Here is a 19,072-nt window from a genome sequence, read left to right on the forward strand (position 1 = left end):
TCCAGGCGCGACCTTCTGCTATCTGAAGACCTGCGCAGGCGCAAGGCGGTGGGCGGGGCAGCCAGCAGCAAGTATCGCGAGAACTCGTGTGGCGGAAAGGAAAGTCGGAGCGTGGTGCGGGCGGCAGTCCGGGAGGACGGCAGGAAACCGGGAGGCCGCTCCGGCTGCAGCGCGGGACGGGCGCGCACACCCGAAACCGATTGGCGGACAACACGGAGGTGGCGAAAGGTCAGCCGTGGCTCTCGGCAAGGAACGTAGGGGTGGACAGGTCGTGACGTCACCTAGTGGCAGAGAGTGGGAACCTCACGCGCGGGGAGTTTCAGCCCAGTCGGTTTAAAAAGAGCTTTGTTCATGATCCATTTAGCTGCTAAATTTTAGCACTTGCTTAGGCGTTTAACTAATAGGAATGTCTGCACAGAAGACTCAGGAAAAGGCAGTCGCTTATTGAAGCCTAAATGTCCTAACCTGTAGAGATAGTAGTACCAACCTCATAGGGTTGTCCTAAGGATTAAATCTCATAAACCAAGCACAGTCTCTGATACATAATAATTGCTTTAAAAAAAAAAAAAAAAGTGGCAGCTGTAGCCCAGCCGGTGCAGCTCAGTGGTTGAAGTCCACCCCTGAACCTAGAGGTCACGGTTCAATTCCCAGTCAGGGCACATGCCTGGTTTGCGGCTGAATTCCCAGTAGGGAGCGTGCAGGAGGCAATCAATCGATAATTCTCTCTCTCTCTCTCTCTCTCTCTCTCTCTCTCTCTCTCTCTCTCTCTCTCCCCCTCCCCCTCCCCCTTCCTCTCCCTTTCTCTCTCTAAAGTCAATTAAAAAAAAATTTTTTTAAAGAAAGGTGTTTGTTTTTTTTAATGGCAACCTTCAGTGATCCGTGGTTGTGCCAGAAACGCCCTGTAGGATGTGTGACCTTTACCTCTTGTCCACTCCATCCCCAACATCACTCGGTTGCTATGTGTCTCTCACACACACATACTGGCCATGTGATTGATCTGATCAAAACTGAGCCAATTAAGTCTCCTCCCCGGAATTTTGACACCGGAACCTGGAAGAGGCCAGTCGCTCTGCTGGCCTATGAATCTCTACTGTGTGACACCCAGGAGCTGCCTGCCGCAATCTTTTGGACTATGTCGGCTAGGAAGGGAAGACAGCAGGAGCCAGATACACTGAGAGAAGCAGAAAGGGGAATACAGAGAGACAGGCAGGTCCTGGCTGTGTGGGAGTCCCTGGATGCATGCCTGTTCTTGAGTTCAATGGTTACTTCCCCTTTTGGCTTTAGCCAGTTGGAGTTGGGTTTCTATTATTCGTAAGCAAGATTCCCAACAAACCCAGTCCTCTCTCAAGAGCCATTTCAGATCTAACATCCAAGAGTCCATGATGATGGCTTCTCCGTCCTACTCAGGACCATATGTCACCTTTGTATCAACTAGAAAAGGTGCCCCTTCTTCAAGGCAATTTATTGACACCTACTGGAAAATTGTCACAAAATAATTGTTTTGAGAACAGGACACTCTTATTACAAGAAAATTGGATCTTGTCTACAATGTGAATTGTGTCCCCTTCAGGCATGCGTTGTACACCCACTTTCTCATTCACCCAAATACGTTCCTCAGAACACTGGGATACTCCATTAAAAATAAACAAGTCTTCCCTGGCTGGTGTGGCTCAGTGGATAGAGCGTCGGCCCGCAGACTGAAGGATCCCAGGTTCGATTCCCGGTCAGGGCACATGCCCAGGCTGCAGGCTTGGATCCTCAGTAGGGGGCATGCAGGAGGCGGCCGATCGATGATTCTCTCTCCTCATTGATATTTCCATCTCTCTCTCTCTCTCTCCCTTTCTCTCTCTGATATCAATAAAAATATATTGAAAAATAAACAAGTCTTGCCCTAGCCCAGTGGTCGGCAAACTGCAGCCCCTTGAGTGTGGCTCTTCCACAAAATACCACATGTGGGCACGCACATACAGTGCGATTGAAACTTCGTGGCCACACTCAAGGGGCCAAAGAGCCGCATGTGGCTCACGAGCCGCAGTTTGCCGACCACTGCCCTAGCCGGTTTGAATCAGTGGTCGGCCTGCGGACCATAGGGTCTGGGGTTCGATTCCGGTCAAGGGCACGTCGTACCTCGGTTGCAGGCTTCTTCAGCCCAGCTCGGGGCATGTGCAGGAGGCAACCAATCAATGTTTCTCTCACATCGATATTTCACTCTGTCTTTCCCTCTCTTTAAAAATCAATAGAAAAATATCCACGGTGAAGATTTAAAAATCTTTTTAACTAAATGAGAAAAGACGTGGACACACGGGGAGAACAGTATGTGAAGAAGGAGGCATGGGTTGGAGATGGGTCTACAAGCCAAAGGAATGCCAAGGATTGCCAGCCACACCAGAAGCTAAGAGTGAGGCATGGAATGCATTCCAAGAAGGAACCAACCTTGCTGACACCTTGATCTCAGCCTTCCAGCCTCCAAGGCTATGAGAGAATGAATGTATCCTGCCTTCAGCCACCCAGTTTGCGGTACTTTATTATAGCAGCCCTAGGAAATGAATACACTCCCTTTACAATATAACATTTCCAAGCGCATTTGACCCTGGAAACCATTTTTCTTATATCTGTTGATATGCAGGAAACACAGTTTGGGAAGCTCTGGCCCAGAGAAAGGAGGTTGGAGGTCCACCAGTTTACAAGGTGTAAGGAGAGATGTAAGCGGGAGGGTTTTGTAGGTTGCATTACCCCCCACTTTCCCACCCCTCATCCCTTTCTGGGGAGCTGGTTCTGACTGAGCTAACTACGCTTAGCTGAGAAAACAACAAAATTTAGTCTCCCTTTCATCCAGTTTTTGCCATCAAGAAACTGTCCAAGAAAGGGCTAAAATTAGAGTCAAAAGCCTGTGAGGACAAGGCATGGCTAGGGACTGGGGTCAGCCACCCCTATAATCTTAACCTCTGTGCCCCTCCCCCACCAATAAACAGATGGAATTTAAGTAGCAACATTACGCTGCTTTGCAAATAGAATTTCAAAACACGTCTTCTAGCCCCCATCCCATCTACCAGATTGCCACCCCTCAACCCCTCCCTCCTACTTAGAAATTCCTCAGCTAGCATTGGGAGAAACTAATGTGAACTGGAATTTCATGCACCCTAAATGCTGGTAATTTGTATCATATTACTAACCGTGGTTAGTCATGTTAATTGGCTTGCAGTTCACCTACTGAGATTTCCTTGTGGTGGGTCCAGTTATAGTTTGTAATTTTTTTCTCAGAAACTTATCTTCATGGGTATTATTTTTTTTTTAAATACATTTTTATTGAATTCGGAGAGGAAAGAGAGGGAGAGAGAAATAGAAACGTCAATGATGAGAGAGAATCATTGATTGGCTGCCTGCTGCATGCCCCCTACTGGGGTTCAAGCCCCCAACCCAGGCATGTGCCCCTGACCGGAATCGGACCTGGGACCCTTCAGTCCACAGGCCAACACTCTATCCACTGAGCCAAACCAGCTAGGGCTCATGGGTATTATTTCCAAGGAGTCAACTGAGCCCAGAGTGTGTGTAGGGAAAGGAGGGAATGTCCCCAAAGAGAATTTGCTTTTTCTCAGAATATGCTTTTCCCCCAGAAGTTCAAGAGTCTTTTTGAACTCATTTCTCAGTTTGGGATTGATAGTCCAGTCAGGTAATTTACATGTAGACCCTGCATCCACATGGTACAGGCTTGGGATTTCATTTCTCACAAGAGACTTTTTTCACATGCCTGTAACAGACCCCAGACTGAGATGCCCAATGACATCCTGGACAGTTCACCTGTGTGTGTCACAGTTTCCCCGGTTTCAACTCCCCAAAATTGAGCTCCCCACAGAAAACCTGTATTTCCCCACAGCACTTCTTATTCCAGTGAATAGCACAGGCTGCAGGTTGTGTAAGTGGTTCACTGCACCGGGGACAAATGGAGTTGAAGTCTTGCACCCTGCTCACCAAGAGGTACATCCACAGGACTGTCCACAAAGAGGGCATCCTCCTCTAGGTTATAAAGATACCACATGGGCTAGACTCTACGTGTTGCCTTGGCAATAGCACTGTCCACCTTGGCCACTTCTCCTTCTCCCATACCTTCCCCCACCCATATCTAAGCCATCTCTGAGTCTAGCCACTTTTAGCTCCTCGTTAGCCGTCAAATCCCTCTCGTTTGTGCCACCTTGGCTGTAAGTTGCTAGATTTAGCAAATAAAAACATAGAACTCCCAGTTAAACTTCAGATAAATAATTTTTAGTGCAATTATGCCTCATGCATCCATTGTCCTCCTTTCCTAAGAGAACCCCAATTTTTACTGCCGCCCACACTGCACGCAACCAGAAGAACACATTTCTAGCCAGATGATCATACCCATGCTCACACCACCACCACTGGAAGCTGCCCCCGCACCCTCTCTAAATTTGTGGAGGGGTATACATTTCCTCAGAAAACAAGTCATTGGGTATAGGGTTTCTTATTTGATATTAGGCTGAGTCCCTCCATGCACAGGAAATGTTTACTTGTCATGTATGTATTTTGTACCAAGTCCAGGTGTTGGCTCCTCAAGTTAGTGACTACCCCTCCCCCAGGGTGAAGTCAGTCTATAACCCCTCCTGGAGTTTCCCAACATGGAAAGGACACCAGGCATCTCAAAGAGGCTCCCACATCCTTTCCCAGAGCCCACTGGGAACTTGGCGAGTATCCCCCTTAAAGGTGCACCACCCATGTCTGGCACATTGCCGAGGTATCACGCGCTCCTGATTGTCCAGCCAGGGAAGGAACGCCTCTCTACGCCACTGCCATGATCTGAAAGTATCCAACGCTAAAATACTTCAACGACCCAAATTGTACAAACAAGGCGTTTACCTACCTGCTTTTTTAAATTGATTTTTAGAGAGAGAAAGAGAGAGATTTGTTGTTCCACTTATTTATGCATTCATTGATTGTTTCTTGCATGTGCCCTAACTGGGGATCGAACCCCCAACCTTGGTGTACCGGGACAATGCTCTAACTGAGCTACCTGGCCAAACACCTAAGAGCAGAAGGAAACAGTCTAACTAAACGGAATACCTGAAACTAGAACTATTGACAATGGACTCATGCAGAATATCCCTAAGTCAGTTGTGGGATTTAAAAAGTTTAATGCCCTAATTACTTAATATTTTGAAAATGTAGTTGGCAGAGACTATAGAATCAGTCTTGGAATTGTCTTCTTTTAGCTTATTTGGACTTTGGTGCCACTAGCTGTATAACAATTTTCCCTCTGATCCACAGAGGCCATTTTTTCATTTTTCTCAGGATCTGAAAGTAGAATGCCTTATGTGCATTGTAAGTCAGTATTCTAATGAATTTACTTGTCAATGTCCTATAAAGGCTGTTTTTATTAAACCTCCAAACTTCAGTTAAATAAAGTAAAAATGAACACACACACACACACACACACACACACACACACACACACCCCTGTGCACACACATTATTATTTACCAAAGAACCTAAAGTGAGATGAAGGGGATATTCATCCATGAAGTTCAACCTCTTTGTGCCGAGATAGAAGAAAGGGCTGGGCCCTGGCCAGTGTGGCTGAGTTGGTTGGAGTGTCATCCCATGTACCAAAAGGTCATGGGTTTGATTCCTGGTCAGGGCACATACCCAGGTTGCCAATTCAATCCCCAATTGGGTTGCATATGGGAGGCAACTGATGTTTCTCTCTCACATCTCTCAAATCAATACAGAAGTATCTTTGGGTAAGGATTTTTAAAAAGGAGAAGAAAGGGCTGGAACAGCTATAACATATTTTTCCCATTTGGCCTTTGTCTGTGCCTTAGTGTAAGAAATAAGGCGAGCCCCCATCCAGGGGTCCTGGTAGAACACAAAGCATACTCAGGAGCCAGGCAGCAAGGCCAACACCTTCACTCCTGCAGGAGGGTGCACGGCACGTGGCCTGGGAGCACCCGCACCCGGAGCAGGTGGTCTGCTCGGTTTTTTAATCCCGATGCACGTGACCTGTTCCTCACTCTTGATTGCGGCTCAGGCGCACAGTCTTTCACAATTGCTAATTTGAAGGGAGGGGTTGGCCTTTGCCGTTTCAAGATGGTGGCCCCCAGTGGAGCTGCAACTCATGCGGCCAAAATGGCAGCTGTCTAAACTGTTCTTTGACAGAAAAGATGACTTGTTTATTCTTGCAACTCCCCCCTTTTCTTTATTTAAACTGTTTTCTTCAAACTCGACTAATATTCATTGACTTTCATGCTCTACAGTGTCTAGGGAGAAGACTAAGTTGCTGTTTGGTCAATGCAGTTTCAATTAACCTTTGGATAATACATGGGATGATGTACTATCCCATCGCTGTAACTCCTAATCACAGGGGTGAACGTGGATACCATTGCTCCCTTCCACTTTCCAAATCATTGCTCTAGTGCAGTGGTTGGCAAACTGCGGCTCGCGAGCCACATGTGGCTCTTTGGCCCCTTCAGTGTGGCTCTTCCACAAAATACCAACTTCTGCGCGTGGGCCACGAAGTTTCAATCGCACTGTACGTGCGCGCCCGCACATGGTATTTTGTGGAAGAGCCACACTCAAGGGGCCAAAGAGCCGCATGTGGCTCGCGAGCCGCAGTTTGCTGACCACGGCTCTAGTGAATCAGAGAAAGGATCCTCAATCCCAAGCTCCAGCTCTCTCGTCAGCTAAAGCTGCTATTGTCTGTGGGGCCTCAGTGATAGTCTGTCTGCTGTGTTGTCAAGATGAATGTATAACACTGACCCCCAACATTACACATATTCCTTCGTTTTCTGTCAGAATCAGATCCAAGGCCAACCTATTCTCCCAGGTCACCCTGCTGGTGGCATCTAGCTGTCCAGCTATGCCTTTAACTGTGTCTCAAGTATAGTTAACAAGCCTATGCTAGAGGCCCGATGCACAAAATTCATGCAAGAGTAGGCCTTCCTTCCCCCAGCTGCCAGCACCGGCTTCCCTCTGGCACCCGGGATCCGGCCTTCCCTCGCAGCCCCAGCTTTGTCTGGAAGGTCGTCCAGAAGGACATCTGGAAAGATGTCTGGTCTAATTAGCATATTATGCTTTTATTATTATAGATAATAAAACCCTAACATGCTAAGTGTCCGGTCATCCATTCAACCAATCAAAGCATAATATGCTAATGATATGCTAAGGCCACTCAACCACTCGCTACTACATGCATTGACCACCAGGAGGCAGAACTCTGACCGGTAGGTTAGCTTGCTGCTGGGGTCTGGCTGATTGGGACTGAGTGAGACGGGCGGGACACACCCTGGAGCCCTCCTGCAGTCCCTCCCTGGCTGGCCAACTTCCCCCATCCCTCCACAGCCCCAATCTTGCACCAGTGGGGGCCCTCGGCCTGGCCTGCACCCTCTCCCAATCTGGGACCCCTCGGGGGATGTTGGAGAGCCGGTTTCGGCCCAATCCCACAGGCCAGGCCGAGGGACCCCACTGGTGCATGAATTTGTGCACCGGGCCTCTAGTAGTAAGTATAATTAATCCAATCACATTCTTGTTTACAGTGGCCACCAGAACAGGACAGATTCAAATCCTGCAGTGATCTGATTTCTAGCCTTAAACTCCTTTGGCACTCCTCCTGGAAACTCAATGGAATCTGTGTATATATGGGGATCAAAGGACCCTCCTGGACTCTCTCTCCTCTTCCTAGTCTATCTGTCCATTGAAAAAGGTTTACGATATATCACAGTGAAAGGGATAGCCAATTGTATCAGAGCACAAGTTCCACTCCATTTGCTGGGCAAGGCCACAAGTAAGGGTCCCCCATAACACCACCAGACATCAGCACGGGGTATCAACAGCGCAGCATGGTTGGCTTCTGAGGATACTTGGCTATTTACGCATCAATATAAATTTCTCATAAACTCTGAATACTGTTCCCCCCACACCCCCCCCCACACCCTTGAGAGGCAGGAGTTATAATTTACGTCAGAGGATGAGGGCCAAATCGTTTTGGGGGTTCTTGCTCTTTACCTCTGTTGAATGGGAACAACAGGGCAAGAGTCTTACAGGAAGCATTTCCCCAGGCAGTTTCCTCCTGGTACAAGGCAAGCACATATTCCATCCCATTACTGTCTGAGGTCCCTCCAAATGGAAATGGGACCACTTGGGCCTCTAGCCTTCCTGCCACGCAAGCATAACAGTCACTTTTATTTAGGGCACATACAGAATATTTAATCCATTCCACCCAGGCATTCATTCCCTTATATCCTACTTCTATTTGCATGGCGATGGCAGTGGTCTAGGGCAGTGGTCAGCAAACTGCGGCTTGCGAGCCACACGCGGCTCTTTGGCCCCTTGAGTGTGGCTCTTCCACAAAATACCGACTTCTGTGCATGGGCCACAAAGTTTCAATCTCATTGTATGTGCGCGCCCGCACGTGGTATTTTGTGGAAGAGCCACACTCAAGGGCCAAAGAGCCGCACGTGGCTCGCGAGCCACAGTTTGCCAACCACTGGTCTAGGGGATCATGTCCTGTGACATCTATTCCTAAGTCTAGTCCTAGCCAATCTTTTGACCTAAGAGCTGAAATATTCAAGTCATTCAAGTTATCTATAACCATTAATTTAACTGGGTAAGCACGATTTAGATTGTACACCTTTCTCCAGCCTACATTGTAAGCCCCTGCAATTTGCCAGATCCCTAAAGCAAATAGAACTCAGTACATGATGGTTATTAAGACAGCTCACAGTTTTTAGAATCAATTTCAAGGGGATATGTCCTGGTATGGCCATTCAAGTTGAGTTGTGTTCGCCCTTAACCCATGTGTGATGGGTCAAACCTCACTCTACAGTCCAAACAGCAGTCTCTGTGGTAAGCAAGACAGGTAGGGTCCTTTCCAGGAGGGTTCCAACTTGCTTCCATTCCAAGTCTTGATTAGAACAAATATAGTCTTCTGGTCGATGGTGATGAACCGGAAACTCAAGAAGAGGGCTTTGGGTCAGGAGGCCTTCGAACCTGAGAGAGATTAAAGTAGAAGAGATACCTAGTACAGTTCTTAAGAAATTTGGTCCTTAGTTTTCACTGTAGGAAGATGATGAGTCATTCCGGAGCCCACGGGAATCAACTATAGCCAACTCTAGGTAAAAAAGAAAACAAAAAAACAAAAAAAAACTTCGATTAAAATTTAAACCCTAGGAAGATTGTCAAACCCATTCTACCAAAAGATTATACAGCATTCAAAGTGACAGAGGGTATTAACCACAAACATAAGCTAGTAAAACTCCAGTTCCCCCAATTAAGCTTACTTTTTAAAAATATCTGATTAATATCACATATAATAATTTATAGAACTTTTGCTTCAGAAAATGACTAACCAAAATAAGGTTTATAACTTCATTTTTCTAACTTCATTTGTGTTTGGGTGCAGTCAGCAAATGACACTACTTGGATTTCTGCTATCAGTCTCCCTGAGTACATTGATATAAGCTATTTACTCTCTGTTTAGGGAGGCAAAATGCAAATCATTTACTCTTAAGTGTCCTTGGTTTAGGGAAGATAGGATTTACTAGATGGCTCCAAATTGCTGTTTAACTATTTCAATTTCCCCATTCTACTTATCCCCGCTTACTGGCCTGTATTATTTATTCAATTTCTTTTCAACATTTTTTTTACACACATTAAATAACCAGCTTTAGAAACCACTTTCTTTCTCCTTCAAAATGTATTTTCATGCCTCATGCTTTCTCTATTATACCAAAACCATAATTTTAGAGTTCTTAACCCTTAGAAACTTAATTTTTAGGTGGCATGTAAGTAATTAATATTCCTCAGATTAGCAATACATTCACATTTTAAGAGATATCCTATATAATAAAGCACTAATATGCTAATTAGACCAAACAACAGAATGACTGTCTAGTCGACCTTCCAGATGACCGTCTGGATGACCTTCTGGACAAAGCCAGGGATACGAGGGCCAGCCGAGGCAGCCAGGGCTGCGAGGGCCGGCCGGGGCTTCGAGGGATGAGCTCCTTGCACAAATTTCATGCATCACGCCTCTAGTCCTACATAATAAAAGCCTAGTATGCAAATCGACCAAATGGCAGGATGACAGGTCACTATGATGCACACTGACCACCAGGGGGCAAACACTCAATTCAGGAGCTTCCCCCAGCCCTCAGGCCTCAGGCCAGCCAAGGCGGGTGCCAGTGGGGGCCCCCCAGATTGCCCCGCCGGTCACCCCGCACAGGGAGGCGACCAGCAGTAGCAGCAGGGGGTGGGGCTGGTGAGCAGGCAGCACCAGGCCAGTCAAGGCGGGTGCCCCCAATCTTCCAGCCGGTCACCCCACAGATCGGTCCTAATTGCCAGCCAGGCCTAGGGATCCTACCCATGCACAAATTTTGTGCACTGGGCCTCTAGTTTCAAATAAAATACAAGATTTATTCATTAATAGATTCAAATCCATCCTCTATATTTTCCCTAAGAGGCAAATTCAGACGGACTAATGTTTCAGTATCCTGTTATTTTAAAATATTTAGATGTTTATCATTTAACCCAGCAATGCTACATAGCCTTAAGTTATCAAAGACTTTGGAAAATTATGTATATACCTATTAGGCTGGAGGAAAGGGCAGGGGGAGAAGGGAGCAGGCCCCGCAGCCAGTTCCCGGACCTCTAGCTGCCTGGATTCAAAACTGCCACATTTTTCCTTAGAGATAACATGCTAAGGTTTGGGTGATGAGTTCAGCTTCTGATAGTAGCCGGACTGTTAAGTAAAGAAATGTTCTTTGGGAAGGGGGTGAGAATGTGGCCTTGGGATCTAAAGGCTCAATGAGGGGTCCCTTCCTTTTTCCCGTGACCCATATGCTCCCTTTCCCAGATAGACATACCCGACCTTCAAATCACTCCCCCTTCTTTTCCTGAGAATAGCATTGCCAAGATAGACATTGACTCGGGTCTATGTATACACTTGTGGGCCCAAAAATGGGTCTAGCAGCTAGACTCTAGCTCAGCCATGGGCAAACTACGGCCCGCGGGCCGGATCCGGCCCGTTTGAAATGAATAAAACTAAAAAAAAAAAAGACCGTACCCTTTTATGTAATGATGTTTACTTTGAATTTATATTAGTTCACACAAACACTCCATCCATGCTTTTGTTCCGGCCCTCCGGTCCAGTTTAAGAACCCATTGTGGCCCTCGAGTCAAAAAGTTTGCCCACCCCTGCTCTAGCTGGTCAGCTAGGCCACGTGGGTCTTCCAGCAGAGTTTTAACTCTGGTTTTGTTTTGTTTTGTTTTTTGTTTTTTTACATGGCTCCAACTCCTTTCACAACCTAGAAAAGCTGGTTCCTGGTGGTGCAGAGGCCTCAGGGCAGGTTGGAGCCTTATCAGGACAGCCTCCTCCTGAGGGGGAGGCTGGGATTGTAAATCTTGGATGTTCCCTCAGATTGTCCCCTGGCCGCATAGGGAGGGAAAGGCAGGACAAGGGATCTCATTTCTCTGTCTACCCTTGTTCTCTTTTAGGCTACTCTACTTTTACAGGGAAAAGGATGACTGGCCCTTCCCTCCAACAGAGAGTATAGTCAATCTCTTCTTGAGTGACTGGACTTTTATTATTAACATTATTTATAATTATTACTGAAAAGCTTTATCATAAGCTTTTATGTTATGATAAAACATAACATTTTTTACATTTTAGTTACATCTATTTATTATATCTTAACAACTATCAGATTTTAAAGCCAATTATTACCTAAAGCATTTTCTTGACCAATTTTGTAAGAGGGATAACTCAGTGTGAAAGTACTATTTTATTTTTCTCTATAAAAACAGGACTGCCCCTACTTCACTGCTAGAGGGTACTTCTACAGATCTGTTCCTCCCAGTGTTATGGGGAGAAACAGAACATTGATGACTAGTTATGGTTATGGGAAGTATTAATTATACTGTTAACTATGATTGCCCTTTCTGTTCAAAGAAAGGACATACCAACCTGGCTGGGAGTCGTATGCCCTGGGACCTGGGAGTCACCCTTGAAATGCGTTTCATCCTCATTCAAGAACTACCTATTATCATGGAAGCATGAACCTTGTTGCCCAACCCAGCCTGCATAGCTTACTTCCCCATATTCATAAACCAGGAAAGAGCGAACTAAAGTCACTAAAAGATAGAAAGCCAACATTACATTACAGACACACAGACAGAAATCTCACTAGCTAAGAGTTTCTGGTGGTTAACACCCTGAGTGGGAGAGCAGGAAGAGTCCCCAAGATTAAGGATTCTTGGCAGCTGATGGGACATTCTGCAATCTCTGTCACGTGTTCAGCCTAACCATGCATAACTGGGCTTCCCCAAAGCGGGACTTGCCCCATCTTTAAACAAATTAAACAAACAATGAAGAGACATAAAATATCAACAGAAAAATTCTTACACAGGCACGCACAACACACTAAAAGTTTACACCACAGAATCCCCTGCATTAAGAACCACTAAAGCAGAGCAATCTCTTCTGTCCCTGGTTCAGGAACTGCCCCTCCCCAGAATCTCAGTATTCTCCCAATGGACTATTTCAGAGGAATGTATTCCCTAGGCCTAGAATTTCTGTTTCCCATCCTCGGCAGGTCCTTTGTGACTATGTACTCAACCTCCTATGTTGGAGGTTTCTCATACTCCCCGAGATCATCTTCGTCCCCCTCTGGCCACTTCCCTCGCAGGAGAATGGAACCACAGATCAGAACTCCACACTCACTTTATGTCCAACACACATCCCAGTCACATATACCTGACCTCCAAGGATACACAATCACCACAGTAGTACTCAGTCCAATTTCCCACCTTGGCTCATGCATGAGGTTACCTGACTGCCGCAGTTCTTGCTTGGGCCCTTCCTGCATTGCTGGCTGACTCTCGATCCCAAGCTCGTAGTCAGCCCAGGGGTAATGGCTGTCCCTCCTCACCAAGGCCACCGCAACTTGGCAGCGGAGCATACTTCCTCGGAAGAGGGGTCCAATTTCCCCCATGACGACCAATGGTATCCCGGACGAGCCCCCAAATTGTAAGAAATAAGGCAAGTCCCCAAATCCAGAGGTCCTGGTAGAACACAAAGCATATTCAGGAGCCAGGCAGCAAGGCAGATTGTCCCCCAATCACATAGGGTGGGAAGGCAGGACAAGGGATCTCGTTTCTCTGTCTGCCCTTGTTCTCTTTTAGGCTTCTCTACCTTTACTCCTGCAGGAGGGCATGCAGCACGTGGTCTGGGAGCATGCGCACATTGAGCAGGCGGTCTGCTCGGCTTTTTAATCCTGACACACACAACCTGTCCCTCACTCTTGATTGGAGCTCAGGCTCACAGTCTTTCGTGACTGGCTAATTCAAAGGGAGGGGTTGGCCCCCAGGGGAGCTGCAAGTCACACAGTCCAAAATGGCGGCTGTCTAAACTGTTCTTTGACAGAAAGGATGACTTGTTTATTCTCACACTTAGTCTCCTCAAAACACCCACGGGTGAGCACAAACATGTGTGTGAGGGTGAGTGATGGAGCTCTTCACCTGTCAGCAGTCAGGAGTGCCATGGAGGGAGGCCTGGCCACGGAGAATAAGTGCCCACAGAAATTCACAAATCCAGTAAAAATTTCCCTGATTTCCAGGGGATGGAATGTGGCCCTGCAACTTCAGGAATGTATGCGTTTGATAATATGTTTAAATCATATCTACTCCGGCTTAGAGCAGCACCTAGGAATTATATAGACCTCTTGGAAATGTAAAGACGACTACAAATCTTCTGAAAGTGTATTTTGGTTGTTTTTCTTAATCCCTTTCCAGTGTGGGACTCCTGCCTTCCAAGCAGTTTCCTGTTCTCCGTGAATAATCCCACCTGGAGTATCCTGCAGAACCTTCATGTTCATCTACTAGTAGGTTGTGTTCTCCATTATCCACCCACACAGGAGGCTGCCGTTGACATACTTAAACTTTAAGTAACAGAAGGGCACAAATATTAGTTTTTACAGAAGTCGATGTCTTTGAGACAAATCTGTTGGCAATCTCTTTTTCCCCTGTTTCTACATTATTTCGTTATATTTTCTTTCCTGGGTTTTGTTGGGGAGCAGGGTGGGCCTTGTGTCCCAGGGTAAGAGAATCAGCACAGAGATAGGCTGATGTTAACCTGAGGGGGGATCAGGTGCAGTTGCTGGCAGTAGCCACGTGTTTTATGCTCATTGTCTAAAGGCATGTATGACGAGAGCATGAATGTGCCGTGCTCTAAGCCTGCCTCATCGCTTTGGCTGGGTCTGAATGACACCGTTGGAATGAACCTGGTTATTAAATAACTGGAAAGGAGCAAAAGGAAGGCCAAATTTTATAGGAATGCCATTTGTGCAGCTTTGCCAGACAGCTGCAATATAGATGCATGCCCAGTAAAGTCTGGGTGACCTAGGGAAGGTACTTGCCTGTCCATCACACCTGGGAACAGGTCAGTGGCCAGAGTACACATGGCCACTGCAAGTGCAGGAAGATTTGAGGTCTATAAGCACCTAAACTAAGGAATTCCCTCTCTTGTTGCTCTTGCTCTCTTGCTTGCTCAGGCCTGACACCTGGCCTGCAGGACTCTCTCGCACCTGCATTCGCCCACAGCCATGTGGACCCCACATAATGGACTAAGGACTATAATTAGCCTAATGCTACACCGGACCCAGTTCTACCATGGAACGGAAACTCTGGACACTGGCTTCACTCTTAGCTCTTCTGAATCCCCAGCTGCCCATCTTCCAGGATGGCTTAAGGGTAATGGGACTTCGCAAACCTAGAGATGTAATTCCATGCAAATAAAGATTACTCATCCTCCCGTGCAAGTCTCAGAAAATATTCCTTCTCGAGATATCATAAGGACCCAACCCCCAGCACTCAGTGGGGAGAGGGATACCCAGCTTCCACCAAGAACATGAAAACAATGTTTGACAGGAAAAGAAATTGTGTCTCATATCTTGGGTACTCTGAGTCTCTTCATGGGCCAAAGTCTCTCTTTCCACTCTAAGGTTTTAGGGAGATCAGATTTGTGCCCTTCATTAGCCAACCAGTGGGGTCTCAGTGGAGAAGGAGATTGGCTATGAAAATGCTGAGCCATTGGTTTGACTGCTGAGAGTCACAGCCTGGCTGTACAGGGGTGGCTTTTGTATCCACCTCCTCCAAATGTTTGCTTCTTGCCTGATTGATGAGAGATCCTAAGACTCATGGCTGGTGCTCACTGAGCTGTCATCCTGCTTGGCTGTGTAGGCAGACAATACGGAAGTGGGGAATGGAGCTACTAGCATTAATTACCTGATGGAGAGCCAGCCTTCATGTTTTTCTGACATGTATTGAGTGGATAATAGAGAAAATCTCAAAAGGAATTAATGAAATAAAAATAATTTTACCAAAATTAATGAAAGCTCACATGTCTGCATTTTACCATCACTTTGAGGGCATCCTTAGAAAATTAAATTTAACAGAATAAAACTGAGTATGGACTGTATAGTGGGGGTATTGTATCAATGTTAAAATTTTCTGAATTTGATATTTGCATTGTGGTTGTTGGAGAATATCCTTGACCATAGGAGATATATACTAAAGTTTACAGGTGTGGAGGGCTAAAGGGTTACAATGTCTGCCACTCACTCTAGAATAATTCAGCAAAATAATAATAGCAATAATATGAGAGAGAGCATGCATACAAATTTGGACGGATGTCAGCATTCATAGAATCTAGGTGAAGGATATGTAGGTATTTGTAGATTCTTGCAATTTTCTCTGTAAGTTTAAGAGTTTTCGAAATATAAAGTTAAAAAAAGGCAAGGCACAGTGATTCCTTATCAGTCAGACATTTGATTGAGAACAGCCACACACAGATGCCAGCACTGGAGGAAGCTCCCCAGAGGGCCCGGTGCATGCTCTCTGGGCCTGTTTCTCTCAGGACTGTCTTGGAAGGTCCAAGGTACCTGTGGACAGAGGCATGGAGTTAACGGTTGTGTTCCATTAACAGACTTAGTTCTCTGCCCTAGCCGGTTTGGCTTGGTGGGTAGAGCGTCGGCCCATGGACTAAAAGGTCCCGGTTTGATTCCGGTCAAGGGCACGTACCTCATTGCAGGCTCGATTCCTGGCCCTAGTCGGGGTTCATACGGGAGGCAACCGATCAATGTCTCTCTCCCTCATCCATCTTTCTCTCTCTCTGTTTCTCCCCGGGCCTTCCACTCTCTAAATATGCATGGGGAAAAATATCCGTGGGTGAGGAGTAACAACAAACAAAACGACTAAGAGTTCTCAACCAACACACTCAACCCATGAAGTGGGGCCACCTGGGACCACCTGGGGCAAAAGACACCATCCACTCTGGGAGAGGCTCCGCCTTTTCTCCTCTCCACGGAGAAGCTGCTCAAAAGCCTGCTCTTCTGGGCTGGCCTCCAGTTTTTATGCTATTTTTTGAAGGGTTTTTAACCCACCAGTCGAGTACAAACTCTGTATCAAAGGGATCGATGACTGCCAACTGTCCAGCTCCTTAACTTCTCTTATCTCATTCTTCAACATGCTGGCCTTCTCCTTGACCCAGAAAGGCAAGCTGTAAGGAGAAAACAACCCTGAGTTTGCACTTGTCTGATGCAAAATTTAAAAGCATGGTCAGTAAGAAGGCCTCCAATTTAGAAGGTCAGTGTCAAAATAAAACACCATGCCAATTGTTCACCATTTGCCCCTGCCCCACACCCAGATCTTTCTTCTTCTGCCCTTCTCTGTCCGGAAGCCGACCCCTGCAGCTGTCATTAGCTTGACTCCTCTCTGAGTTGGGCTTGGCTAATGAGAGGCACCAACCGAAGATGAGACGGTGAGGAGACAGGGTGGGATATTTCTGACCTAATTCCTGCCCTGTCTCCTGAGGTACCCCAGTTCTGGCAGCGGCCACATTCTCCACTGCCACAACTCCTTCTGAACAGCCCCTCTACTCCCACTGCTCTGCAAACCATGATTCCTCCTCGTGCTACTCAGCTTAGGAGTAGTGAAGCTTCCCACTGCCGGGAGCCGCTGGGCGCTTCGCCCTCCCATGTGAGTTCTCGAAGCCTGCTCACACATCTGTAAACACTTCCTTCATTAAACTGCCTTCAGAATCCCAGCTGAGTGTGCCTTCTGTTTCCTGCCGGGACTTCAGCAAACACCCAGGGTCCTCCCAGATCTGTTGAGATTTGAAATGGCATATGCTGGGCTGGGCTGTGTGTGCAGCCCTATCAGGCAGTGAGACTAAGAATGTTTTTATGTTTTGGTAGCTAGAACTTCCATTCTTTTAAGGCAGTGGTTCTCAACCTTCTGGCCCTTGAAATACAGTTCCTCATGTTGTGAGCCAACCATAAAATTATTTTCGTTGCTACTTCATAACGTAATGTTGCTACTGTTATGAATCATAATGTAAGTATCTGATATGCAGGATGGTCTTAGGCGACGCCTGTGAAAGGGTCGTTTGACCGCCAAAGGGGTCGCGACCCACAGGTTGAGAACTGCTGTATTAAGGAGAAATGCACCATGGGTGGGGGAAAGCCCTGATAAACCTGTTGAGGGTAGGGAAGAGCCTGCAAGGAGAAAGAGAAGTACCATGTAGACCAAAGCATGTCAAACTCGCAGCCCGAAGGCCACATGCGGCCCACAATGAATATTTTTGCGGCCCAGCCAATATAACTATATGTAAGATACGTTTTAATAAAAATTTCATAACTTAATTTTTACAATATCTTGTTCTACATAATTATTAATAACAAACTACAATGTTTGCTAATGACCAATTACCATAACTGTGTTGCATTCATTTCCTTTACGTGCCTTATATGCAGGCGCACCATTTCTCTCCACCAATACTAGCAGCAAATATTTTAGCAGCCGATGGCCACGTCATTAGTCTTTACTGACTTGTTTGGTGTGCGCAACAGGAAATATTTCGATTTCAGAGAACAAGAAAAATAGGTTTATTCGCGTTACGCTTATTAATTTGTGCAGTTATTCAGTGTCTGGTAAATTAATGTTCAAGAAAAAATATTAATTTTTATTAAAATGTTCTATTATTTTATGTTAACGATGACTCATTTATTTCAGCCCTTTGTATTGAGCATGTCTCTATTGAAATAAACCTACGTTTCTTTGAAAACTGAAGCTTTTGGATTTTTTTTCGCAGCACACATAAACTTAAACCTTGTTTATTTGGCCCGTGTTAGTCTTTGAGTTTGACATGCTTGATGTAGACAATATTGGGCATGAAGTTATCATTTAAAGCTATCCTTTAAAGACTAACCCAAATAATAGAAGCCCAAGTAAAAATAGCAGAACAAAAAGTAATATACTGACACTCTTTCTAGGTTGGAACCTTACTTCAGTAAATAAAGTTCAGAATGGAACTAAGCAAAAATATGAGATCAGATGAATGATACTTTATTCAAATACAGGAATACTCCAATGGCTTCCTCTCTGCCTTTGCACACTCTAACCATCCTCCCTGGCTGCACTCATTTAAGCATGTGTCTTTCTTTGCCAACATTCTCTTATGTTTCAGAAATCAGGGACCTTGTCTTTTTGCTCCATTTACGCACCCCCACACACACACAGTGCATACCTAGCACACCACCTGGCATCTGGTAGTTTGTCAGTTATATCTTGTGAGCAACTCAGCTGTCAGAATTCACAGAGACTTGCCTCCAAGTAGCCCACCAACAACCCTCTATACAAACTGCCCTGACTACCTGCTGGGATTCAAAAGGTCCCTGTGTGTTGGGTGTCTATGAGTTCCTCCATAGGAGAAAATAATAATTGATATTTTTATAAAGATCCTATATAATAAAAGCCCAATATGCTAAGTGTCCGGTCGTCCGGTCATTCATTCAACCAATCAAAGCATAATATGCTAATGATATGCTAAGAATGCTAAGGCCGCTAAACTGCTTACTATGATGTGCACTGACCACCAGGGGGCAGGAGCTCAATGCAGGAGCTGCCCCCTGGTGGTCAGTGCATTCCCACCAGGGGAACGCCACTCAGCCAGAAGCCAGGTTCATGGCTGGCGAGCGCAGTGGCAGTGGTAGGAGCCTCTCCTGCCTCC

The 19,072-nt window shown here is 46.1% G+C and overlaps 1 protein-coding gene and 1 long non-coding RNA gene across 2 annotated transcripts in view; one reads left to right on the plus strand and one right to left on the minus strand.

Annotated features, from left to right (window-relative positions):
- Nucleotides 1-40: 40 nt before the first annotated feature.
- LOC132237274 (uncharacterized) lies at nt 41-14,818 on the plus strand. The gene is made up of 3 exons (XR_009453501.1): nt 41-228; nt 13,798-13,886; nt 14,556-14,818. It is a non-coding gene; the product is annotated as an uncharacterized LOC132237274 (long non-coding RNA).
- A 1,466-nt stretch (nt 14,819-16,284) lies between these two features.
- Nucleotides 16,285-19,072, minus strand: part of SPATS1 (spermatogenesis associated serine rich 1) — a 45,729-nt gene continuing 42,941 nt past the window's right edge. The window contains 1 exon segment of the mRNA XM_059702250.1: nt 16,285-16,561. Coding sequence (XP_059558233.1) covers nt 16,414-16,561 — 148 coding nt within the window. The 3' untranslated portion in view covers nt 16,285-16,413.

The sequence above is a fragment of the Myotis daubentonii genome, chromosome 6 (assembly GCF_963259705.1).
Source record: "Myotis daubentonii chromosome 6, mMyoDau2.1, whole genome shotgun sequence".
Classification (NCBI taxonomy): domain Eukaryota; kingdom Metazoa; phylum Chordata; class Mammalia; order Chiroptera; family Vespertilionidae; genus Myotis; species Myotis daubentonii.